The sequence below is a fragment of the Uloborus diversus genome, chromosome 2 (genome assembly GCF_026930045.1).
Source record: "Uloborus diversus isolate 005 chromosome 2, Udiv.v.3.1, whole genome shotgun sequence".
NCBI lineage: Eukaryota > Metazoa > Arthropoda > Arachnida > Araneae > Uloboridae > Uloborus > Uloborus diversus.
The window spans coordinates 137531603-137559600 of NC_072732.1; the positions used below are offsets into that span (position 1 = coordinate 137531603).

At 36.3% G+C, this 27998-nt stretch overlaps 1 protein-coding gene across 1 annotated transcript; it reads left to right on the plus strand.

Moving 5' to 3' along the window:
- The first annotated feature begins 38 nt into the window (after nt 1–38).
- Nucleotides 39–23864, plus strand: LOC129216559 (metabotropic glutamate receptor-like). Its single transcript, XM_054850774.1, has 6 exons — nt 39–124; nt 1303–1428; nt 1897–2319; nt 21056–21295; nt 22017–22221; nt 23618–23864. Exons 3-6 carry the CDS (start codon nt 1935–1937, stop codon nt 23862–23864), a joined length of 1077 nt encoding a protein of 358 aa, XP_054706749.1. The 5' UTR covers nt 39–124; nt 1303–1428; nt 1897–1934.
- Nucleotides 23865–27998: the final 4134 nt, after the last annotated feature.

Sequence of the window (27998 nt, forward strand, 5' to 3'; positions counted from 1 at the left end):
TTTGCACAAGCCTTGCACAATCTTCTTAAGCAAAAGTGTCCAGGAAACTTTGACCAGTGTTTAAAAAGCCAACGCATCGACGGAAAAGAGCTTAGAAGGAAAATTGCAGAAGTGAGGTTTAAAGGTAAGATAAGAGGATTTGATTAAGATTATTACCAGTGAGAAGCATGAGGACAAAAGAAAGATTTTTAGAAACAAATTGTGCTGTGAAATTCCCCACAAGTATTTTTTTAGTGGTTTTACTAGATCACATTGAATAGCAGTTACCTCTCCGAGTTATTACTAAAGCTCTTGCAATAAAACAGATTAGTGTTTCTCCTGTCATTTGCACTAGCTTTTTTTGTCTGAGTGTAACTAACTTGTTGCCTAAATCATTGTTTTTTTCTGTACATTCTGTGATGAAAAATTTTAGTGTTTGATGAGACCAAAGTGTCATTAAGATTGACTGCTGTGGCATATCGATATAAAATATATTGCTAACCGATGACAAACGTGACACACCTTAAATTGAAAAAAAAGTTTAAAAAAATAAAATATTGGTGAAAATCAAGACGTTACATATTATTGATTTTAATCTGAAGAATTACTAAATTGAAAGAAAAGTATAATGATATTTTTACTAGTTGATCTTGCAGTCTAAATTAACAGCGCATAGCTAAAAGTTGAAACATTTTCTTCTAAATTGTTAAATTATAGTGATGCTATTACAGTTAATTATATTGTTAATATGCCACCATGCACCTGTTATATAAATTGTCAGATCCATCATGGCACCGAATACTTTCCTTTACTTCGGACGCAGTTGGTAGTGCGAGGGCCATATCGAACGGTTTTATTTTGAGTTTTTGGATTATTTGATATTTATAACGCATTAAATGTTTTTCTGTGTACAGTGCCATCCATCGGTGGTTTTCTGAACTAAAATTTTTAACTTAATAAATGTTAAGCTCATTGTTTAAATATCTGTAGATCAAATTTCATTTCATTCGAATCAATAGAAAGAATTCTAAAGTTCTCAGCAGTGGGCAACTTATTTCTTGCTGATCCTGAAGTTAAAATTGCAGTTATAAGCAAAATTTATAAAGAAAATGTATAAAAAAATAAACTAGGCTGTTGTTACTTTAGGAATATTTTCTTATTAAAATCAAATAAATAATAAATATATAATCTCTAGGATTCTTATTTTGTTAAATTATTTTAATACATAAACGGCTTATGTTCAAGAGTTTCTACAGAAAGTAGATATCCAAGGTGACACTGTCATCTTGCTGTTCTGTTTTTAAAACTGTTTCTCTTATGCAGATGAAAATGGCGAAGTATTTCAATTTGATGCTAATGGAGATGCACCACCTAGATATAGCATAATAAATTTCCAGAAGAAGCCAGACTCAGAAGAGTACTTTTGGAAGTTAGTTGGAAGTTTTTGGAGTAAGTTTTCATTCTTAAATTTTCTCACCGCCTTCAACTTAATTTTACGTGTCTGTTAGTACATATGTACCTATTTAGTTCCAATACATTAAAAAGGGAATGTTACAAAAAATATTCAAGCTGGAAGGAAGAAAAAAGAAAACTGATTATTCATGTTTGTCGCCATTTATGCATAAAATTAAATTTTTTTAGATTTAATTTTCGCTTAGTTGACTCAACATTCGTTTTAAATGAAATCCATTTTATAAGAAAAAAAGAAAAATTAATTTTAGTGGTTGTTAGAAATTTTAATAAATTCACCACGTGTCTCTTCATACACGAAACCGTGAAAAAAAGAAGCGTTCAGTTTTTAATTTTAACTATCAGTTTTGAAATCTGAATAGAAAAATTATGCTCAATTTACGAGATTTGAACACAATCAAATGAACATTACAATTATACCCCCAATATTGGTAATGTGTCTTTCAGGAAACGAAAGCAATGTCAATGATGAATTTGCCTGGTACATGGATGAAGTGAAATACAAGCAAGACCAGCCTTTTCCCTCATCGTTGTGCAGCAAATCCTGTGAAATTGGCGAAATCAAGATCTACTTAGGTGATGGGAACTGCTGCTGGCTTTGTCGACGCTGTTCAGTCACTCAGTACATCGATAGCAATAGACAGTGCAGGGAATGTCTTCCAGGAACACTTCCCAACAGAGACAGGTCAAATTGCTCAGAAACACCCGAGAGGTACTTCGATTATTCGTATCCAGCATCCATCACAGCACTCATTCTGTCATCGGTGGGAGTTTTAACGACAACTTTCGTTAGCATCTTCGTCTGGATGTTTTGGGACACACCTGTCGTGAAGACGTCTGGGAGGTATTTAAATTGCATCCTGCTGGTTGGTAAGTATTAAAACTGGTTGGTTGGTAAATCATTGTAAAATAGAAACATTCTCGGTATTTCGTGATTTGCTCTTCGTTTTTTAAGACTTCACCAGCTTTTGCGTACTTTTTGGAGTTGTTTGTTATATATTACGGCAAACCCTTTTTTACACGTCCAACTCTTCAGTTGTGGTGAGTATACGGTAATGGAAGGGGAGGGGGTGGATGATAGCAGTAACGAGTCATTTGCAGTAGCAGCAGTGGCATGGCCTGATGAGCACCGTCATATTTTGTGAGGAGTATATTCATAAGGATAGTTTTCTTATTACTACTCAGCAGGAATTTCACCATCGGACACCGGTTTCATATAGAAAAAGTTCATGTTTGTATCAAACTTAAGAGCCATAGGTATTGACTGACCTGGAAACAAAAACGCGTGACTGACGTGGGAGCGTCCATTCAGGAATCTTCAAATTGTTTAGCACTTAAATAAGCAGCTTCCCAGCAACATTCCGATAGGAATGTGAGAAAAATCCTATTTAGTGATCTTTATTTACAACGCGAAATTTTTTCAGCCGAAAAGGATCATGTTGGCCAAGTAGAAAGCCAACGCGAAATTCTTGCTGAGTTAGTAAAAAAAAAAAAAGTTACGAATATACCCCTTCATAACACATGACGATGCTGACCGAACTACTGAAAGTGGCGCATATACTGCTACCTATACCACTTCCAGTACCGTATCCCCATCACAACTTACACAGCGTCCTCTCCAGTTATAGGAGATTGATATGCTGCACCCTGTGTGTGTACACTGAAGTGAGAAAAATAATTCGTATACCTTCTTAATATCGTGTTGTACCCCTGCGAGACCTAAGAAGTGCTTTAACACGACAAGACATGGACTCTTCTTGTGCCTGGAGGTGATTTATGCTATGAGTCCTTCAGGGTAATCCACAAATCCGTAGTAGAGGTAATGTCCGAGGTGATGAGAATCTCTCCTGAACAGCAAGTTGCAAAGTTCCATGGATATGCTCACTAATGTTCCAGTCTGGAGATTTAGATGGCAAACGGAAGTGTTTCAATTCGCAGGAGCTTTCTTGGAGCCTCTATTTAGCAATTATTAAAAAGTGGGACGGCGCAATGTCCTGCTGGAATTGTCCATGTCCATCAGGAGGCGTAATGAACATGAATGGACGCCGGTGGTCAGATAGGATGTTAGTAGTAGACCCGCCACTCCAGTAGGCAGAAGGAGGAAAACAACTCAACAGTCCTGAAGGGGCGTGGTCGTCCGCCATCTTGGAATTTTCTTGTAGTCTTTCACGGGGGTATTTTAGGATAACGTCACTGATTTCTTGTAGTCTTTTACGAGGGTATTTTTAGAATGACGTCACTGATTTCTTGTAGTCTTTCACGAGGGTATTTTAGGATGACGTCACACAATTTCTTGTAATCTTGCACGGGGGCATGAGGACGTCATCTATGACGTCACGCTTTTGGAAGGACGCCCTCTTGTACTACGTCATAAGACATGTTGATTCATGTCTTAATTTTAATTACTTAATTAATGTAAATGCTAATTTTTAATTTATGCAAATTTTTATTTTTTAATTGTTTAATTAACTCAATTAATTAATTTTTTGTACTTAAGTAATTCTCAAACATTTACGAGAACAATATTCTAAAATGCTCTCCCTGGGATTTGAACCCGGGACCTTTCGCTCCGAACGAGGATGCGCTAACGATAGACCGGACTAAGCAGTTAGTAGGGAAGGATAATAAAGCTTTAAATGGATAACTTTCAGCAGTGGCGCCATCTATCGGAGGCTAGGGTCATGACAGAAAGCTTAACTGAAAGTGTGAACTAAATTGAGTAGATTTGCTGGTGGCGCCGTCTAGTGATAATGAATGATAAAACTGCTTAATTGCGAATCTAGTTTTTAAGAGTTGTTTTCGGAAAAAAAAAATGTATGTGGAAATATTTTGGAAAATATTTTAAATAAAATTGGTTCAACGATGGTGGCGTCATCTATCGGATTTTTTATGACTTTATATTTTATTTTACTTTATTTATTTATTTATTTTCTTGAAATAAAAATAAAATGTTTCTGGTGGGATTTGAACCTGGAACATAAAATTTCCACAGTCGGTGGTTTTGCTGACACGCTAGACCGCTCGGCTGTGGAATCTGTTGAAGAACAAACGATTTAAAGTTTATATACAAACACAGTTAACACCCAAGGAATATATTTGCATTAAATTCAATAATGAAAGTCAAGAGTAGATTAATCAGGCAACACAATTTTACCCCCGCATGATGCAAAAAAAACGAATCAACCTTTTATTAAAATTAATTATTAATGAGTTTTTTTGGAAAAGGAATAAGTTTTTTACTCTTACTTATCTGTGCATGTTTTTGTAATTAAAAGGTTTAGAGGTCGTTGAGAGTTTCTGGCATACTTATGATATAGTCGTATAAAAAGAGGTGCCCAAACATTTTTACCTCATTGTATCGATATGAACTTTAACGTACGGATTGATCATAATCGTTGCTGTGATGGACAAGGTTCTGAATCCTCTGTATCGGGATCCTCAAGTTCCAGGAAGTTTTGGAGGTGTGAATGCTTTACATCGTGCTTTAAAAGGACGCGTGAAGACAAAGGAGATCAAACAAAACATGGTTGCAGCCCAAGGACTCGTACACATTGCACAAGCCTATCAGCACAAGTTCCAGAGAAATCGAGTCATCGTAGGAAGTATAAACGAGCAGTTTCAATCTGATTTGGTCGACATGCAGTCCCTAGCAGATATTAATGATGGTTACAAATATTTACTTACTTGCCTGGATATTCTATCAAAATATGCATGGGTAGTACCGCTAAAAAGTAAGAAAAGTGATGAAATTGTATCCGCTTTTGAAATTATATTTTCAGAACGAACACCGGAAATAATGCAGACAGATGCAGGTAAAGAATTTACAAACAATCAAGCGCAAAAATACCTGAAAAAGAAAAATATACACTTTTTTACGACAAACAATTCAACAAAAGTATCGGTCGTTGAGCGTTTTAATCGTACACTTAAGACAAAAATGTGGAAGTATTTTACAGAAATGAATACAAAAACGCTACATCGATGTGATTGATAAACTGGTTTACAGTTACAATAATACGTGGCATCGAAGCATAAAAATGAAGCCTTCTTTAGTTAACAGAGATAATCAAGATATTGCTTGGAAAAATCTTTACGGAGATCTTGAAACTTCTTCAAGGCATGGAAGTAAATCTTCACTTAAAGAAGGAGACACCGTAAGAATAAGTAAAGAAAAATTGCGATTTGAGAAAGGATATGAGCAGAATTGGACGAGACAAATATTTACAATCCATAAAGCTCATATATTGCCCAGAAATCCCGTAGTGTATAAACTAAAAGATCTCATTGGCGAAGTGTTAGAGGGGACGTTTTATTCACAAGAGCTTCAGAAAATAACAGATTCTGGATATTATCCCATTGAGAAGGTCTTAAAAACAAGACGGCGATTAGGAAAGATGGAATATTTTGTTAAATTTCAAGGCTATCCTGAAAAATTCAATGCATGGGTGAATGATGTGAAAGGGATATAAAACAGTGCTGTACTTACCTCTTTCATTCAGTCGCAAACATGTCATTCTATGTGACGCTTATCAGCGACAGCTCTAGTCGCTTCTTCCCTGAGAATAAAACTTCTCATTTTATTACACAGCTTCCCTCAAGTATTCATTTGAGCCATCATGAATGGGAAGTAGGTTTAACAGATGTTATATATCCTCATTCTTGGTATAACATCAGGTCGGACAATAATTTATTTGGATTTGATTTAGGCGATGGATTGGTACAAGGGCGGCGAATACCTCCTGGTTGTTATGAAACAGTCCCAGATCTCTTGAAAGCTATGATTTTAACGACATTCAAAAATAAATTAGAATTTCACTATCATCTTGTAACAAAACGAGTGACAATCAAAACAAAAGAAGGTGGTAAAGTCATTCTTCACACAGGCATAGCAGAACTTTTAGGTTTTCATGCCGGAAAATATAATGGAACGGTACAGAGTCCTTTTATAGCCGATCCAGCAGCTTCCTTTCCCGTCATGTATGTGTATTGCAATCTCGTAGAGCCATAAATCGTGGGTGATGTCAAAACTCCTCCGTTAAAAATTATCAAAGTAGAAGGAAGAGATGGTGAAATGGTTAATGTTCATTATACGAGACCTCACTACTTGCCTGTCATGCGACAACATTTTCAAACGATTGAAATAGATTCGCGTCTACACTCAGGTGAATTCGTTCCTTTTGAACGAGGCATGGCATACATCGTGCTGCATTTTCGCATGAAACAAATTGTATAAATAATGCATGACATTGACGTGCATCGTCATTTGTGTACAAAACATGAATCATGCTTGTTCCTTACACTTGCTGTCCGAAAAAATTTGAAGACTATTATATCGGGCAAACCGGAAACGGAATGCCCTTTTATCAAGGACTGTCTCTGCAAAAGGGACACGGCCTTGGCGGTTTCTTCGCAAAACTTTTCCGCACTGCACTGCCTTTCCTTAGAAGTGGAGTTAAAACAATCGGAAAAGAAGCTTTACGAACTGGATACATGATCGCTAATGATGAAAGGTGAGATGCTGGTGAGAAATTAGAAAACTCAACTAAAACAAGAGGCAAAGAAATTGGAAAATTGTTAGCTAAGAAAGCTCTTAAAAAGGCGGATGAAATGATTGGCCACGGAAGGTTTAAAAGGAAGCGCAAAGCCTATAGACCAGTCATTCGAGCCAAAGTCAAGAAAGTTAAAGGACGTGATATTTTTGACTCCTAGTCAGAATGGCTTACCTGTTAAAAGATTCTCCTGAATGTGCTAAATCTGAACTTAATTTATTTACTTTACCACCCACGCAAACAGTTATCGAAAGAGGCCAGTGGATAGAATATCACCGTGTTGCGAATGCATCTGATGGCAGTCCAATAGAATTTCACATTTCTGGATTTGGTGACGATTATTTAGACTTGTCACAGAATCTCTTATTTGTTAAAGTTAAAACTGTGAACGGAAATGGAACTCTATTAACTAAAGAAAATGTGGGTCCAGTCAATTTATTTTTACATGCCTTGTTTTCCCAGGTGGAAGTTAGCTTGGATGAAAAATTAATCTCTTCGAGTAACAACACGTATCCATACATAGCAATTATTGAAAAATTATTAAACCACGGATATGAAGCAAAACGTCACAGTTGTCTTCTGAATTGTTTTTCAAGGACACTGCAGGTCGAATGAATAACTGTGATTTGACTGCAGAAAATAAGACCCCTAACGAAGGATTTATTAAAAGAGCAAATATGTTTAAACTGAGTACTACAGTAGATATGATAGGGCGTCTGCATGTTGACATATTTCATCAAGATCGACTCATGCTTAATATGGTAGATCTGAAAATTAAGCTTATACGAAGCAAACCAGAGTTTTGTTTATTGGGAGATGGTAACTTTAAAGTAGTCCTCGAGCAGGCATCGATGTTTGTACGAAAAGTTCGAGTCAGCCCTGGTGTGGTGTTGGGGCACGCTAAAAGCTTAGAGAAGACAACAGCCAAGTATCCTATTAACAGAGTATTGTGTAAAGTATACTCCATTCCTGGAGGAAACATGAGTTTTGTGCAAGACAACATCTTTACTGGACAAATGCCAAAACGCTTGGTCATAGCCTGTGTTGACAACGATGCTTTTAATGGAAGCTATAAAAAGACACCATTTGAATTTAAACACTATCATATTAATTTCATTGGCGTTTACATCGACGGACAACCGATGCCTCATAATACATTGCAGCCTGATTTTACTAATCAGAACTACATTCGTGCATTTAACAATTTATTTTGCACTTCAGAAGATCGAGGTCTTTATTTGTCAAGAGAAGAATTTCCCGACGGATACTGATTATTTCATTTCGTTTTGTCCCCTGACCTCTGTGATGGAGCTCATTTAAATCTCGTGCGACACAGTAATTTAAGACTGGAACTTAAATTTAAAGTGCCTCTACCTCAAACCATTTCTTTATTGGTGTATGCCGAATTTGAAAATTTGATTGAAATCAACAAAGCTAGAAATATCTTGTACGATTTCGGTAACTAATGAATTCTTTGGATATTCGCAGAGTATTGCTTCGGCATCTCCATGCGTCGAGATACTTTGTCGGAGTTTTTCCTTGGGATAAGATTCCCTGCATTACATCGTTTCCTGCTGCAATCGTTGTTAATACTGATAAGCATACTGAACCAGGAACTCACTGGATTACCCTGTTTATAAAAAACCTTCAAACAGTTGAATTTTTCGACTCCTATGGTTTGTCTCCTCAAGCCTATGGCCATCATATTACAAGATTTATGAAGAAATATGATCATGTAAAATTGAATCAAGTACCTCTGCAAAATTTGACTTCAAACGTATGTGGACAATATTGTATTTACTATCTATCCAAGAGATGTCAAGGTTTATGTATGGATATCATTGTGAAAAAATTATTTCAGAAAATCAGTGATTTTCAATTGTATCAGTATGTTAAAAAGAAATTCGGTGTAAATATTATTTTTAAGAAATAATAAATATTCTTTTCATTTTCAATTCAGAGTTTTGTTTTACTGTGTTGATCCTTTCTGTCATCAAACAATTTTTTTTTCTACAAAGCAATAACTTTTTTTTAGTAATAATGTATATGTACTAATTTTTTGATTATTTTTACAATTTTTTTAAACTTATTATTTTTATTTTTCTATATTTTTTTTCAACTACTTTTTTTTAACTAGCAGATTTATTTTTTTTTGTCATTAAACTTTTCTTTAATGCTTTGCATTTGACTAAAAGTAATTTTTTTTTTTTTGTGACTATTTTTTCATTTAATGGTAATTCTCTGTTTTCTAATTTAAAAAGAACAGTGAAAAGGGTTTTAAATCACACAATAAAGATACTAAGTTTTTATTTTTAACTCACATTTATTAAAACACAATACAAGAAATTACAAATAATTTTTCCAGCCATATGGCTTTGCATACATATTCTTCTGTCGATCAACAATGCGCTTGGTTACAGTTGGTTTTGCATATAGCGTCCTCCGTCTTTTAACAACAGGCTTCGTAACATTTTTCTTCAAATACTTTTCTATTTCTATTCAAGAGTCACAACTGACTTCAACTGTATTTATGTCGAGGTCTGCATACTAGTGCCTTGCCTCCATTATTTTATATACCGATAGATGGCAGCACCATCACCGGATCGAACAGTTAATGAGAATTTAGAACTAGTCCAAGAGCTAATAGCTACCTGGTACTAGCACCCCCAGAGGTATCGTTTCACTTGGAGGACATTGAGACCACGAGCATATTTAACGTCGCCCAGTCCCCTTTAATGACGACGGTGGGTCTTCGACCAGCGGGGATCGAACCCGAGCCCCTCCGGCCCCGAGTCCAATGCCCTACCGATCAGGCTACCACGGCCCCCTTCAAATACTTGTTCTGAATAAACTCGGAAGGAAAATTTACATCTTCTAATACATTCAAAAATGTTTCATGTCCAACTGGTGTCCCTTTTCTAGAACGCAGTAAAAAACTGACAAAATCCGTAATAATTGAGTTCGGTATGTTTTCCTCGCGCACTAGAAGCTCGTTTTTATCATTCCACGAAACAGTTGATTGGTTGTTCTCGAGAAACTCTAAAATCTTCAATGCCTGTTTTTTTCCTTTCTCTGGTGCCGCTTCCGAAATGTCTTTCAAAATGTCAGGAGGACCTCTTTTTTCAACCATTTCGGATTCCAGTGGTTTTGTAGAAGGAAATTTTACGAATTTTTGCAAAATTTGCAAATACAACACACGTTTTTCTTCATCACTCAGGTCGCGGCGAAGTAAAATGGCATTCATATCTTTGTCCAGTGTAGATAAATGTTCCGAAGCAAGTTGCTGCGTTTGGTCCTCGGGTAACAAGACATATTTCTTTGCATTATCCATGAATGAGAGACGTTAAAACAGATGCAGGTATTAAAATACTTAGTAAACCGTCTCCTTTTTGCGCGAGGATGCGTCGTTTCTTGAACAAGGGAACTTTCTACTGCGCTAACACTCTCAGAGTCCTTTTATATGGTCTCAGTTTTTTCAAACGTTGTTTACTGAATGGGATGTTGCCGCAAAATAAATTCTTACAGCATTCACACAGTGCTTTTATAACACTATTGGGAGCTTTTCTTAGCAGTGGCGTAGCTAGACCCGACTTTCGGGGGGGGGGGGGGGTTACTTCTTTTTATATATATATATATATATATATATATATATATATATATATATATATATATATATATATATATATATGTATGTATAATCGCTTGGAGTTTTTTCCTTTTCTTCTTTTTTTTCTTTCTCTTCTCTCTTCTTTTTCTCTTTTTTTGAGACTAACTTTTCGGGGGGGGGGGGTGGCTTGTCCCCAACCCCCCCCTTAGCTACGCCCCTGTTTCTTAGTAACGAAGTGCGAAGTTTGCTATTTCTCAAAAGCCGGAGCTGCTCTAAATTTTGCTGCGCAAAAGATGACATTCTGCTTTCAAATGACATGTCTCGTGGTGCGTACTGTTTATTTATAGAAAACTGGCGTATGCTGCCGCTTTTGCTAAAGCGCAGTGCTTAAAATTTGGGGGGTGGACAGGGCAAGAAACATAACTGTTTTCTAATTCATGAAATTTAGGGCAGCCAACATCATTTAAATCCAAAACCTTTTTCCTAGACAACTTTTCAAAAAATTTACATTTCTCCAAACCTTTGACGTATATGTCAGTAAAAGAAACGAACAACATAGTCAAAATGTGTCGTAGAGCTTTGTAAGGTAACTCGCCGCTTTCCCAAGACAATCCATGTAAGTTTCGGATTATCCAAGAATAATTTTTCTGTTTTTTGTACGATAATTCTTCCCAGGGCCGAGGAGGTAAGAAGGACCAACGGCCATGATAATTGTGATTCACAGAGTAAAATGCTAGCTCCTTAATAACATAGCTATGTGGAGCTAATTGAAAGCCCTCAAAATCAATTACAACAGCCGACATGTTTCCTCTCTCTGTTTCTACACCATAAATGGTTAACGAGGCTCGTACGCGTAATTTATATCTCCTGGAAAAATTCCTGTGCGCATGCGTAAACGGTCATGAGTTTCGGGTCTAAAGTCTAGAAAAAGGTATCCGTACGCGGGACTTGTAGAATCATTGAATATTTCTAGGAACGCTTTACCTCTACCTGGAAACATTTGGCGAGCAAGAGGAGTAATTTGACTTTTATCTCTAGGATTTTTGTACAGCACTAAATAATGCGAGTTTAAGTTCGCATTTCCGTACTTTTATAAAAAATACTTTGAACAATGAATATACAACTAATATTTCTGTGGTGACTTCCTTTCGTAAAAAGTTTGGTCAACCGTGAATCGTTTCCTAGTTCAGACATTAAATCATCAATCACAATAATAACGTCTCGTACAGTATTTAAATAAGAGGGTAACCCTTCGACAAAGTCAATATTTTTCATTTTATTAAACAAGGGCTGATAGACTCCATAGCAGTAAATAATCTTTTGAGGCTGAGGCCTAAACATGTTTTCTTCGAGCAAGCGCTTTACGAAAACGGTTTTGCCAGAACGAGTGGGAACTGAAATCATACAAGTAGAAGGATGCTTCAAGTACGGAAACTCCATTTTGAATGATTGTCTCACCCGTATACAAAGCTTTTTATACCTTAGATATAAAAGAGAACAATATACCACCTTTTATAGAAATCCGGTTGTACTGAAAAAATAATAGTTTGCCCAGAATGGGTCTTTTTTTCTGTGCGGCCCTGAAAAGGGCCTTTGTTTTTTCGTGGTTCTGATAAGAACCTTTTTTTTATGTGTAGTCTTGTAAAAGACTTTTTGCAATATAAGCATTCCAATTCATGTTAATTTGGGGTGGCCCTGAAAAGGGCCGGTTTTTTTTTCAGTTTTCTTCTGTTTTTTAATGTCTTACAAACATAGCTGTTAATACCCGTAAGGTAATGTCGAAAAGTCGGTTGGATTTACCACTCGCTTGTCGTAAACCATCCGGTACACCTTGGTTTCTTCTTTGTTCATAACTTTTCGCCGCTTAGCATCCCTCGTAATTTTTGCTGGATTGGTAGTTGTAATACTATCATCATCATCAAAACTGCATACCAATTTTTTTATAGAGTCGAAATTCAACGATTTGCTGTTTTTAAAGTTTAAGGAAAATCCTCTCACTTTGCAGCTTTCCTCCAGCTGTTTCGTAGGCATAATTTTTTGGCCCACCGGAAAGGATCAATAAAACATTTGATTTAGAAAAAAATGCATTCCATTTTTTGTTTTAATAACAATAATAAATTAAAGAAACTCTATCCTACCAGAGACAAAAGTTGTAATGGTATCCCCTTCCAATTCATCTGTGAAATCCCCTAAGAAATTCCCTAAAGGCGGATTATTTGAACCATCGGTCGCATAAATAATTGAATCGGTGTCATGGTAAAGCACCGATCTGCCCAATTTATTCATTTCGTGGTAAAGCTTCAGCCGTGCCCAAGCAGTTGTAAAGGCAGCTATGAATATATTTGTGGCAGTGTCTTGCGTCACAAAATTTTCATTTACTTGCAACAAAATTTTCATTTACATCTAACGTACCATCCCCAGAAGCTATTGAGAGCTAATTTGGCAACCTGCCTCCTTCCTGAGTTTCTTTGAATGTTTTCCGGATTCAGTTGAATTTCTTCTCTGGCTTTATATTGCGCAATATAACTAGCTTTCTCAGCATCGGTGCCACATTCCGCGGGCTAACCGCTACTTTCTTGTTTTATTTTCAGAAATAGATCGATATACGACCTAAAGAGGGAATCTGACTTCTCCTTAAAATCATAAACTTCATAGATCTATAAGAAAAAAAAATTAGCACTTTCTTTTAAAAAATGTCACGAGGAATACAAAACAAAAAGAAAAACAACTTACATCTTTCATTTGATACCCTTTCTTGACAGCCATTTTGAGCTCTTCAGTGACCCAAGTACCTGTCAGAGCTCTTTCCTCTTCCGTGTGAGTACAGAGACTCTGGTTCGTTTCATCTGCACACGTTCTGCACAGTGGAAACATTAACTTTTTCTGGCATCGGTAGGGCAGAACAGGTAAGTATAATCCTCAAGGTGGAATTACGCGGCATTGAATAAGTCCAAAATATTCATTCACGTCCTTGAAACTGCTCGTAACAACATCTGGATGCCCAACAGGATAAATACAGTATTTAATCACCTAGAATACATGTCAATCGTCAATATTTGTATTTAAAAAAAACAGCACTATTGCACAAATACATTAGGGAAAAACATACTTACCCATGGATATAGAGACATAAAATCAACATATTTCGCTGGGCCTTCATGAAAAAGTTTCATAGCATTAGTTCGCCCTCCGAAAAAAGCATCTCTAGGATTGAGTCTGTCATTTACAGAATGCGATTTCAAAAAATCCTTCAAAGCTGCATTTTCTTTTTTCAGAGCTTTGAACTGATGTTCCCACATCTGTACAACATGAAATCCAAGGTCTTGAAGTTTCTGAATAGTGGCATCAGTTTTTTTCCGCAATTCACTCATGGTGACATTCTTCAGTGGATGCTTCGTATCTGCCGTATAACAAACATCGCATCCATGAAAAGAGCATCCCTAAAGAAAATATATAGTTAATAATAAATAATTTTTTTTAATGATAAAATCATCAAAATTACTTATTTTTTCAATATTTTGCTCATACCTGATATTGATATACGGTATTTGTTTCTTCACAATATCCATCCACGGATATTCCAGAAATAGTTTTTTCTCCTGTCCCGTTCAACGCATGCTGAATATGTACCTCCTCCGTTGTAGCGACCCAGTCAAGCCATCGAATGCTATCGGTGCTATAGTTGGTATTATTAACATAGCCATGGACAGGGACCATGGCAGTAGTGTCTGGCTGTATGTGCTGATTACGGAAAGTGGCCATGCATGCCGATGCAATGGTAATGTACCTGAAACGTCAATTACAGAAAACGGGGAAAACGTCAATTACGGAAAAGGGGAAAAACGTCAATTACAGAAAAGACTTCTGAACATTAATTTAAAAATTTTGATGTATTATACTTACTGGAATGGATCAATTTTTGCTACTTCCATAAACTGCTTCTGAAATTCCATGCAGCATTCTCGTAATATGGCCACATCAGACCTGTAATGTAATACACATAATTTAGAAAAATGAGCGATAATATAAAAAGTTGGCAGAATAGTATCTGAAAATAAAATGTGTTACCTGCAGTACGCAAAAATTCCTTCTTGAAAATTAAATATGTTGTTTTTCTGCTGATCATACCAGGTTAGAAACGCAGCACGTGCAGGCGTCGACATGGAGTCGGGACTGTAGTAGGATATATCCGGCATTTCCCTCACATATTCCTGATTCTCTTTATTATTAAACAGGTGTGGAGAATACCCTTTTTTCAATTCAGGGATATCAAAGCAGCCAGGTAGCTTGGAAAGTGCCATTGGTAGAAAATTGAGGGAGTCAATGACACGGACGTCCACTGCCTTGTGATAGATACACATCAGCATGGATCCATTGGGAATTACTTCAGGAGCAATTCCCTGTTTCAGAAACCAGGCCATTATGAATTGGCCATCGGAGCTGAAACCAAAATGGAGACACAATATTATTATTAATCAATAACTACATTATTATGAACCTTTTTTGGTTAAAAAAAAAACTTACCCCTTCATGTTATGAGCTATGGCTGTGTAACCTTTATGCTCCGGCGAAAATAGCCATGAGCAAAATTGTGCACATGCGGAATACCCTTTGAAAATTCGTTCTGTTTCTGATTCGGTCTGTACTGCATACTGCGCGACAACAAAGTTCACAACATGTTCCCCTGATGTCTGGTCAGTCTCAAAGTCGAAAAAAATAAGTTTTTGCTTTGTTTCTTTTGTGGTACCCTGCGTAAATAACATCGATGTTCGGCGGCTACAACAAATTGATCGCAGGAAGGACACTTAACAGTACTGCAACGGTGTTGATCTTTTGGACATTTTTTTCTGTGTATGACTTTGCAGCAGTCCTTGCATTGGTAAATCTGGTAACGAAAAATAGAATACTATAGAAGAAAAAAAATCAATAAAAAAAAGGATAAAACATACGTGATTATATTGCTTAACTTACCAGATCACATATTGAGAGCTGTTGTTTACCAGATATACTTTTGTGGGCAACATAGCATTATTCGGAGCGGCACAGCCTGTCACAATCATCGCATCGCTGTGGTGTGTTAGACACACAACATTTTCTCAAACAAATGCGGCAAGAGTTTGCACACTAATGCTCTTCTCTTCTATGGTAAGAGACTTCGCATTCCTCACAATAGAAATGCGTACCATAAAATCCATTTAAGCTCTTAATGACGTCATAGTGTTCTTCATGCAACCACAAATTTATCCGTCTTGGCCTTTCAATGCCCTTGTAGGAAATCTAAATAGAAATAGAAATGTTAATTTAAAAAAAAAAAAAATTCATTTCATAGTTATTATCAATGTCAATAACTCATATAAGTCATATTTACTTTCTGCATATTTTCTGTGGCGATAACAACTATTTGGACATTTAAATGCTCTTCAAATCGCGCCACTTCTTTGTAGGTACAAGGCCCTTTGCGGACTCCCGCAGCTTCATGCAAAGCTCGTGCTCTGTTCAGCAGTGTGGATCTTCGGCGATCCTTCATGGCATTAATTGCCGTCTCATTTTTTTTCCAAATGTGCCAAAGCGTATAAAATTGCTTTGGCACAACATAATCCTTCATCATCCGATGGTATTTCAAGGATTGACTGCTTTCGGTGCGGGTCAACAGCAGTGTTAATCACTTTTCTACGGCCGGCTCCCACATCCCCCCGAATCGTTACAACATCGGCTGAAAAACTCGAATCAATGGCAATCTGATCCTTTGACTGCAAAACTTTTAAAATTGCAGCCATCACAGTTTCCAGAGTGAGCTCTGATACCGCCATCAGCCTTGTCGAAATCGGCTTGTCCAAGCCATCTGCCTGAATGTATATCCGGATGAGATCCGTTGGCCTCAGTCCTTCGTTTGTTCTACGAAGTAGGGATCTAAACAGCTCCCTAACGGAACTCACTGCTGCAGCCATTGGCGTATTTTGTAGTCGCTCTGGTAACTTTTCCAAGCACACGCGAGCTCTAAAGGTCAACTGGTTCGCCTTGTACTTTTCATTCCATCTCCCTCTAAGCAATTCAATTTGCAAGGCATCCTGCATCTAAATAAAAAAAAACATTTTACTGAAATGTTCAAAATAAGATTTCTCAATTTATTTTGCTATTAAAAAAAGCCCTTAAAGTTTACTTACGTCTTGAACGTCATCTGTTTCTTTTTCATCAAGCTCGGATTCGGCATGAGAAGGACCAGGGATATTCTATTAGAGATTTAAAAAAAAGATATAAAGTTATGAAAAACGCGCATTGCTATAAATACAGTAAATCAATTCCACAGTAATCATAAAAAGAAGTACCTCAAAACCAGAGCCATTTTGATTGCTCAACTCAAGCTCATGAAACACTTCCGTTGCTTCGGCGAAAGACTGGGTGTCTGCTCCAATAACCTAAAATAAAATTTCATAACATTCAAGAACTCCGTTAAACATTAAAAATAACAATAATTAAGTTTAAATAAATATAACTTCTTACATCGTTGTCATCAATTTCATAAAACTCTTGAGTTGGCTCTCCTATCAACTGTAAAATAGAAATAAGTTGTAAAATAAACAAACTCGATTAAGAAAACAAGTAAACTCAAATATAAATTATAAAGCTAAAAAAAAACATATAAAAGTAAATACATGAACAATTAGACATTAAAAAAAAATACTTACGTCATCGTCAGAATCCCGTAACTCTTCAGCATACTGAAAAGAGAAAATAAAAATTAATGAACTCGCCAGAATATCCTTATAGCTAGAATAAAATTAATGACACAAATCTACTTACATTGCTAGAATCTTCATCCAGTTTTCTCTTATTTCCCAAAGGCATATTGAGCATGCAACAAAAAACGGGCTACAGAGTGCAAGCAAAAAAGCCAACAAACTGTAGCTCAAAAAAAGCGTCAACTGATATAGCCAACTGCGAGAAGTGGTATTTATGTGGTCTAAACTATGACGTATACGATGTCGTCATCAGAAAGCTCACCAATTCCATTAACGGGACGACATGACGTTAACAAGAAACAATCAGCGCCCTCTAACACAGTCATATTGCACAGGGATTTAAATCTTGTTCGTTCTTGTCTAAAACAGAGCCTACGCAATAGAGCGGAACCTGATATGACACAGTTAGAGTCATATCAGTTCAATCGATCGCTCTACATGTTTATGCAAATCTGTGAGCGACTTCAAATAAGCAATGCATGTTTTAAATTTCATTGGCTTTGACTCACACAGGGGAAAAAAATTAAAGCAATTACCAATATGTCTTTTTTTTTTTTCTTTGTAAATGTAATGATAATGTTTTTTGTTTTTTTCTTTCACAAGCATTGTTTTAATTGAAATATATTTTTTTAACTTAGAGTTCTTCACGGATTTTATTTTTAAATAACTACTAAATGATTTTGTAAAAATACTGTAAGACAATAAAAACACAAATTTATTCTAAGCAATGACATTTTATTTGGAAACTAGTTGTTTAATACATATTTATAAACTTTCGTTTTTTCCTTACATACTTACAAATAATTTTTATACATAAATACAAAATTTTATTCAAAATATTCAAATGCATCTGCTGGGCATAGCTTCTCTCGGGCTGATCTTAAAACTTTATTTAATTGAGCTTGTTTCAAAAAGGGTTCTGTAACATACATTGCAGGTTTCATGTTCAGGAAGGGCTGTTCTTCCCATAGCTTCTCTCGAAATGATTCTGCGATATCCTCTATTTCAATTGTAAAGGCTACCGAATTGAAATCCTCAATGCGGTTTCCCACAATTCCTCAGCTATTACTGTGGGCTGCTTGAGACCTTTTTCTTTCATGATGCTGCATATGATGAATTCCAACACGTTGAAAAGGTACTGGGTACCTAATCCGCTATCTAGAGATTCAGGTAGAGGGTTCTTGGCTATAGGTGTTTCCGCGATCGAAATGTAAACCGAAAAAAATTCCATTCCTGCAAACCGATGGTCTGGAAGAATATTGGAGATAGGATTGTATTGGCGAATCATTTCCCCCCACTGCTCTGCAGACAGGATTAGGGATCGGGTGTTCAATTTCTCTCTTTATGCTAAACGGGTAAACTTGAATTTCGCAAAATCGGAACTGTCGATGGTCAGCTCATGTTCAAATAATGTATGCAGTTCTCTGTCTGTCTGGGCCACGGCTTTTCTTCCAAGGAGGTAGGGAATTCACCAGGGGCGCAGAGTTATGCCTTCGGTCGTAGGGTAAAACTTCTCCCCGTGTTTCTGAAACTTCCTTACATGAAGACTAACAGTTGACTTGTAAGTAGCTGCATACACGAAAACATCCTCACCCATGGGAAACAATTCTTTCGGTATGTTTTTCTCCGTAAAAGGTATCCCAGTTTCTTCATTTTTTGAAGATTTAGCTATTCTTTGCGGTTCTTCACTTTAGCGTTTCAGACTGTTAGAGTTCATCCTGAAATAAAATTGTAGATCTTAGCTCAAGCGCTGTGCGAAGGAAACTGATGTCTGGTGTGAGCTGGAGATCTTAGATGCTTGCTGAAATGATCTCTGATTGGTCAAGTTTTCTTTGACGCCATTGATGACGTATATAACTGTTGCTTAAGTAGCAAAATCTTTTGTTCGACATAAAACATGTTAGAACGTGTGTAGGAACTACACCAGACGTCATTAAATTTTTTGTTTTACAGAAAAAACATTAAAGTCTTTCATAAATAACGTACACATAACGAAGTCTCCACAGCATGGTTGGTAAAGCGCGCGCCATTCATCTATGGTTCATTTATGCATTAGGGTCTCAGGTTCAAATCCCACCAGAAACATTTTATTTTCATTTCAAGAAAATAAATAAAGTAAAATGAAAATATAAAGTCATAAAAAATCCGATAGATGGCGCCACCATCGTTGAACCAATTTTATTTAAATTATTTTCCAAAATATTTCCACATACATTTTTTTTTCCAAAACAACTCTTAAAAACTAGATTTTCAATTAAGCAGTTTTATCATTCATTATCACTAGATGGCGCCACCAGAAAATCTACTCAATTTAGTTCACTCTTTCAGTTAAGCTTTCTGTCACGGCCCTAGCCTCAGATAGATGGCGCCACTGCTAAAAGTTATCCATTAAATTCTTTATTATCCTTCCCTATTAACTGCTTAGTCCGGTCTAGTGGTTTCCCGGGTTCAAATCCCAGGGAGAGAATTTTAGAATATTGTTCTCGTAAATGTTTGAGAATTACTTAAGTACAAAAAGTTAATTCATTGAGTTAATTAAACAATTAAAAAATAAAAATTTGCATAAATTAAAAATTAGCATTTACATTAATTAAGTAATTAAAATTAAGACATGAATCAACATGTCTTATGACGTAGTACAAGATGGCGTTCTTCCAAAAGCGTGACGTCATAGATGACGTCATCATGCCCCCGTGCAAGATTACAGGAAATTGTGTGACGTCATCCTAAAATACCCTCGTGAAAGACTACAAGAAATCAGTGACGTCATTCTAAAAATACCCTCGTAAAAGACTACAAGAAATCAGTGACGTCATCCTAAAATACCCCCGTGAAAGACTACGAGAAAATTCCAAGATGGCGGACGACCACGCCTCTTCAGGACTGTTGAGTTGTTTTCCTCCTGCTGCCTACTGGAGTGGCGGGTCTACTACTACTCCTTGTTAAATAAGTATCTAACCGTATCTAGAGTCTAATGTCACTCCAATTGACCACGGCCATACCATAACAGAGACTCCGTCAGCATGAAGAGTTGTTGTGTTCTTGGTTGGTTGGTTGATTCTATTGAATTTTTTGGCGTAAGAGCTTGGCTAGGCTATACTGTGCCGAAGTGTTCTTGGTATCATATGGTTGTCGCCGTACACGTACGTGTGCATCTGCCCGGTATAATTGAAATTGGATATGAGACTCGTCGGACCAGATGACGTGTTTCCAGTCGACAAGAATTCAATGACAGTGTTCGTGGACGCAAATAAGGTGTAAAGCTTTGTGTCGTTCAGTCAACAATGGTACATGAGTAAGCCTTTGGCTCCAAAAGCTCAAATCCTTGTTGGTCCGTTGAAAAATTCACACGCTGGTGCTTGTTGATGCTCCAGCATCGAGTTCTGCTGTAATTCGAGAGAGGGTTGCTCGTCTTTCACATAAGCAAGATTACCAACTCAAATTCGAAAACTTTTATCAGTTCTACGAGTAAAACTATTGTTGTCAACGATTCTTCGTCAAAATTATGTTGTTTAAAAAATTCTTTAACCAGTCGCTGTGGATGTTTCTCTTGGTATTGCAGTCAATACCGTGGCAGAATGATGGTAGCTGATCTTTTATTAGCTTATTTATCTATGTTTTTGCTACAGATAATTTGCACATGTATATAATCTTGAATATGTATGTTTCATTGCGTGTCAACGATAGTTTTCAGTTATATTTTGTTTCAGGTATATTCTTTTGCTTCTTCTTGACGTTTCCAATTCTAAGCAAACCGTCTTCTTTATCCTGTGGATTGGTGCAAGTGTCAGTGGGATTCGGCTACACGTTATGCTATGCAACAATTGTGACTAAAATTAGAAAAATAGCTCACTTTTCTAAAATCAACATTCAGAAGGTAAACAAAAAGATTCATTATGAAGGGAGGCAGTCATCAGTAACATTTGCTTTGATACTTGTCTCTATTGAAGGTAAGAAAACCATCTTAACTCCAAAGTAATCAACGGGGACAACTAAAGTTATTGCGAAAATTTTTATGAAGTGTTTTGATCCATTGCTGCAATAGATGAATCCTATATAGTTATATGATCCTAAAATTAAACGACCAATCGTTACTGCAAAAACTGGTAAAATAATATAAACTTGATGGTTTTTGAAATGTTGCAAAAAGGGACTCCGTAGCAGGACCTTGTAGATTCGCTAATATCTCAAAGAACATTTGGTTACATATCACCGCCTCAGAGCAACAGTAGGATATCTTACTGTTACTTTCAGACTTATACAGCATACTGTTGCTCAAAGGCTACGATATGTAAAGTTAGGGGCCTTCCACCAATGATGTCACTATTTGAAGGAATGGTGATTTCGTAAAAATGTTAGTTTGTGATAAGGGAGAAAGACGGGGGTAACAAGAAAAGTAACATCAAGCACATTTTTTTACATAAAATTACGAAAAGTATGCTCATACTAACTAGCTTAACATGTGACAAGGGTAAGAGAGGGGGTAAGATGAAGTATGAGACTTTGTGACACAGGGAGGCGGAGGTCGAATTTGTTGGAAAACAGTGTGACATCATTAATGGTTATCCCCGCAGAAGTGCTAAACAAATTTATATTCTAATCAATCATTTTCAGTGTAAACTGTCAATGTGAGATCTTGGAAAATGTACTGATCTGGTTTATACTTGATAGGTATTTTGAACCTGACATGGCTTTTACACGATGAGCCAGCTACATCTCATCTATATCCAACCTGGGAAGATAAGATACTAATATGCAAAGGAGCGGATTCCGCTCGCTACCTAGTGGGGCTCATTTATCCATTTCTTCTCACATGTTTTAGTACTCTATATGCTTTAAAAATAAGAAAATTATCCGGAAGCGTTGACGAAGTTAGGTAAGAAATTATTCAATATGAAAAGTTTTTCTGATTAATGTTTTTATTATTATTCTATTTTTTAAAAGCATTTTAACCAAAGTTGTATTTTGGATTATTACGTATTATAATACAACTAATTTGAAGCAATTTTGTGTGTTAGGAATTTCAAATATACGTGTTTTCAGCAACGAGATTCGGGTAATTTGATGCCTTGGGCAAAGAAAACGTAAAAAATATTGTGGGGGTACACAAATATTCTTACGTTCTTCTGTTCTTATTTCTTGGTAAAATTTAACTAAATATCTTAAATGATGTTTACTTATCAAATTGTCAAAGCATTTGTGAATGGGGAAACGTTCCAGGGCTGCGGTTACAGACTATTATTTTGGAGTAAAGTTACCGGAATAGGAGTCTGGAGTCGGTGATTTAAAATTCTAAGAGTCGGAGTGGGTCACCTTCCCTCAAAGTCCGCAACTATACCAGTGCTGGAGTCGGAGTCGAATAGATTTTGAAGCAAAGGAGTTGGAGGTGAAGGCTCTAAACTTCCCATAGTCGAAGTCGGAGCCGGTCGTCTTTCCTCCGACTCCGCATTCCTGGTATATTCACTAATGTCTCAAAAGATAATTTTGGTTGCATTTACAAACGATGATGCCAGTATCATCTTATAAAAAAATAGCGTTTCGGAATTTTTTTAATTAGTTAACAATTCTAATGACCTAGGCATTGTAAGAGTAATGCGATATATTTAGCTCTCAGTGCTTCATTAGTCAGTTAATTATACAAGACCAATAACCACTTTCAAAATATTTTATGACAAATAATATGAAACGTAAACTTTATAAAGAATCATAGGGAAAGTCAGAATTTTAGCCGATAGATCTCATGGATTAGACGTATACCAAATCTTGTGGCACGACACGCCGTCAGGCCCAACTCAGTTTTCCTGACCAGAGGCTGTGCAAGGTAGATGTTCCGGTTAGGTGGTCATTCTAAAGCGGAATCCCCCAGTGCTTGGTTCCCAAGCATTCTTGGTACTCATTTTATCAACCCACTGAAGGGATGAACGGCTGAGTCAAGGGTTGGATAGTATAACTAATAAGAATTGGACGCATACATCGTTTTTATTTTAAACGAGTAATTATCGTTTGGTATTTTGGTTTGAATTTTAATCACGACTGTATCATTCCTATAAGGTCGACGTTGATAGCCACTTAAAGGTTCTTGCGTAATTGGTTAAGTGAACATTCTATCATATAAAGCTGCCACAACACCACTCTTTTCATTGCAATTTTTGTTTTCTACTATCTACTATTACTCCTTGAAGTGTGTTCCTTTTTGTCTCTTGTTATTTCAAGGACTTCCTGCGAATTTTTGAAGGCTTAATAGTTATGTATTCTATTTTTTTCCCCTTTAGATTGATTATTTTCACCAACTATGCAACTTGTGTTATATGGATGGCATTTCTAGCAACGTTCTTGCTGAACAACAATCACGCCATTCGATCTGCGTCGTTGAGTTTCTTCCTGATCTTCAACTGCTTCGTTCAACTGTTCTGTATTTTCGCTCCAAAAGTCTACATCGCATATTTTAAACCTCATAAGAACACCGAACAGTATGTTGCGCAGAGCGGTGGACGACAGTTTTCAAGTTTGAGCATGTGAACTAAAGTCAGGTGTAATGATATGAAAATAAATAGAAATTACATTCTTTTTGCACTTAGCATGGAGAAAGTCAATCCTTCCATGTAAAGTGTCATTTAGTGCCGTTGGATCTACCCAAGGTGAACAATATATAAAACACTTATCAGGAAACTACCTTAGTTGAGTAATAATGAAAAAATGAAATACTCGTAGATAGTAATCGAAAGAGCACAGTGAGCCTTTTTTTTCGCTCATAAATTATTTGCTCTGTCTCCTCATTATCGAGATATACTGCCTTGAATTCTGCCAAAAGTTTAAGAAAATCGCCAAATTTAAAAACTTGGTGAGAAATAGGCAATTTCTCCGACTGCATGTGGCAGGACACCCATCTGCAGCGCGTGTGAAAGACGTCTTCAGTTTCTCGCCGAAAATCACTAAATTAGGTAATTTTTCTTAGCATTTTGTCTGACTTTAAGACCTTATATTTCGTTAACGGAAAGACGAGAGGGCAAATTAGTTAACTGTCCAAAAACTTGTTTTGCTATGCTCTTTCGATTGCAACCCCTTTAGATTTTTTCCATTATTACGCAATCGTATGATTTCCAGGTTGGAAGCAAAAGTGTGCAAATGACAAAATAATCAATTCGAAGATAACTTGTTACAAATTGTGAGAGAAATTTCAATATGTTCTGCAACCACAGATGTTAGAGTAGCCTTAGCAGATGCTGCTGCAGAAAGCAAGAGGCTCATTCATTTCTAACGCAATCGATCGATTTCGATTCGGTCGAATTTTAGCTACCATTAGCGCAGCAGAAATTACTATCTTCCCAGACAGTAGTTAATTTCTTCCTGCGCTATTGGTAGATAGAATTCGATCGAATCTAACACGATCGACTGTGTTAGAACAACGCCCTCGTAATACGAAATGCCTATCGCTTTCTCGCTTTTAACATTGAGAAAAAAAGAACCCAAAACGAGGGAACGAGAACCAGTCAATATTAGTGCAGATGCCAGTGCCATCGAAGGTATTAGAAATAATTAGAGATGAAAACAATTGGTTAGTTTCTAAATTTATACTTTGAAATAAACAAACAAACAATTTGATTTGAATTGTTTGGATCCACCGCCATAGCAACGCTTTCGTTAGATGGCCGCTAAGTAGCGCTGTCCTCCGTACCGGAAGTCAACGCGGGCGTTGATGGAAGTTTACTTTTTGAGGTAATGTGATAGGCATTTAGTGTTACGATAGTCCAGTTGCATACTTAGGGTAAAAGACCCTCCGTGGGAAATTTCGTGAGGAAATTGTGAGACCAATTCTAATGCATTCCTTATGGCCTATATAACTATGCCTCACCGGGTGTTTTGCTTGAATTTGTGTCAGACGACCTGTGTGACGTCATTAATCCAAGATGGCGGCTGCACTAGATATTGATGAAAATTTTCGGTTTTGACTCATTTTTAAGGCATATTATGAAAGGTTTTAAACTTTTATTATATATTTAATATTTTAATACTATTATATTTCAAATTTAAAAACAAATTATCTGTATGAAAAAAATTATTTATTTTGTTATTTTTGATTTTCGATGCAAATTTTATGAACTTTTTTAGTAAACAATAGCAGTTAAAAAAATATTTTGGATAGCTTGTACGATAAAAATCAAATTTATTATTCCAAAAAACCTGTAAAATTATTTGAATGCACGTGTTTTTGGGGTTATAAGAAGCATTTTTTTTTATGAAGAAAAAATTTACAACTTCCGTTACTTAATAGCGAAGCAATGACAATTTTATTATTTACATTTTTTGTGCTCTAAGTAATGAATTAATTATTTAAACTCTGATTTTAATTCAAAAATATAGATTTAAAAGTAAACAAACAGGTCTTACTTAAAGTGTCATCAATATCGCTTTGTTGGCTATGCTTTTGACATAAGCCCTCATCACCTCCACACATACAAAGTTCAGTGCATGCAATGTTTTAAGATTTGCATTTGCATGCAACTATGCATTTGCCCTTAACGCAAATGCATTGTTTCATGCAAATGCAATTTGGGCTTACTTGTCTTTGCTACATCGAACTAATTTCAAGATGGATTCAGATGCACAAGGAAGTACACATAATTGAAGCATAGAAGTTGTCTTTCTTTTCCCATCCGAAGTCAAACGGTGATGGTGAATTTGTGTGCTGCTGGTCAGCAAGACGCCACTCTAATACCTGATAATGCGCTCTTAAAATATATGAGGACAAAGATGTTCTTGTAGGGGGCAAAGTTTCATTTTGAGCCCACTGCTTGGAAAACATGAACCAACGAAGTTCTTCAATACCTGAAATCTTGGTCAGCGGCTTATACAAGGAGTAAATAAATCCTTCAATAGCAACTTTATCATTTGCATTAAATTCTTCGGTTGACCCCAGATGACTCTGAGCATCAAGAGTATTTTTGTCTGCCGTCTTATAAATTTTTCAAAAAGATGGTTTCCCTTCTTAGAAAGTGAACCTGTTGTATCACATCCTGATAGAGCATGGAGTCCTAATATTCCTTGAGTTTTTTCTGGTCCTAATGCTGTCATAATGCCTGTAATATCTTCTTTGTGTTTTCTTATCTTTTAATGCTTCCCCATATGCTGAACATTTGGGCTTACTTGTCTTTGCAATTTTATAGGACGTTATTTCAGTCAGGGACTGAGGTAATGTCGAAAGGGAACGGGATGCTGAAGGTATGGTAAGAGAAAGTGGAATTTATCTATCCAAATCTTTTTTTTTTTTTTGATAAAGTACCATTACAATGCCATGCAAAGTACCCTTCCCATAAGATGTGTCTTCAAGAAAATCAATGTTATCTGCAGCACAAAATAAAAATCTTGCCTTTTTCAAATCTGGAGGAATATACATCCCGTCACTATCATCCATGCGCCTTATTAACCCATTTGCTATTTATGTTTCCAAACGTAGAACTTTGGCATAATCAATCGAAACACCTATTTTATGTAAAGTATCAATTATATATTTGCTTCGGGTAACAGAGTACATAGTAAGGCCAACACCTACTTGCAAAGGCATATCTCGGGCGTATCGATGAACAGTTTCTTTCGATGCTTGGTGCGGAGACAGTATTTTATACATGAATATGTGTGATGGTCTTTTTGCTTTATTCAGCACGATATTGTCCTGCACCTCAGAAATAGAATTAATTTCGAATTTTCCGTTGCAGCACCATTTAAAAAACTGATCAACTTCGATTGGAACGGCATCAACTATCTGATTCTGTTCAAGAGATCCTGTAAATGTCCATTTCTGATCAGATGAAACTGCTTTGCGTAATATGTTTGCAGCTTCAAAGATAGTTCTCATGTTTTTTTCCAATGTCTATAAAATAATCTTCTGCATTAGATAGGGTAATATCTGCAGTTTCCTTTAAAGATACGCGTTGCGACTCATTTACACTTTTTGCATTATTATAAATAAAGCGTCATCAATTTCTTCTTGAATGAGATTTTTAATTTCTTTTTGCGTTTTATTTTTTCCTAAATTTTTATTTGCAATTGACTGATAATTCATTTCAAGGTCTGCTATTGTAGTAACATTTCCCTGAACAAGAAAATCATTTAATGCACACAGGAATTCTACGTCTGTTGCTTTATTAGAAATAATGTCTTGTTACTTTGTTACTACATCAGGATCGCATTTTTTCGGAAAACATTAAATATATGTTTTGCTCAGCAATATTTATGGTGTAAAATGTTCTTTGCATGAGGGTCTCCTGGATCTGTACAGTCACTGAGTTTCATTTTGAAAGTTTCATTTTTGGAAATTTCAATGGCTTTTTTTAATTGCTGACCTGCAGAATCTGTTTTTATCGCCACCAATGGTTTTCTTACACCGCCTTTTCCGAGGCAGAAAAACCACTTATTTTTGTCACCAACGACAATTTTGGATCTCGTTGTGTGTAGCCTACAACATTGTTTTCATGAATGGAAGTAGAACAATATAGTTTATTCTTATCCATTTCGTGAAATCTCTTACTTCTGTCCATGCTTGCTTTATGAGTGCACTTCTCTTAGCATCCTGCATGCCTTGCTTTTTTTAAAGATGGAGGCAAAAAAACTTGTAAATGAGTTTCTGGGAGAGAAGACATCGTGAATAAAATAGCA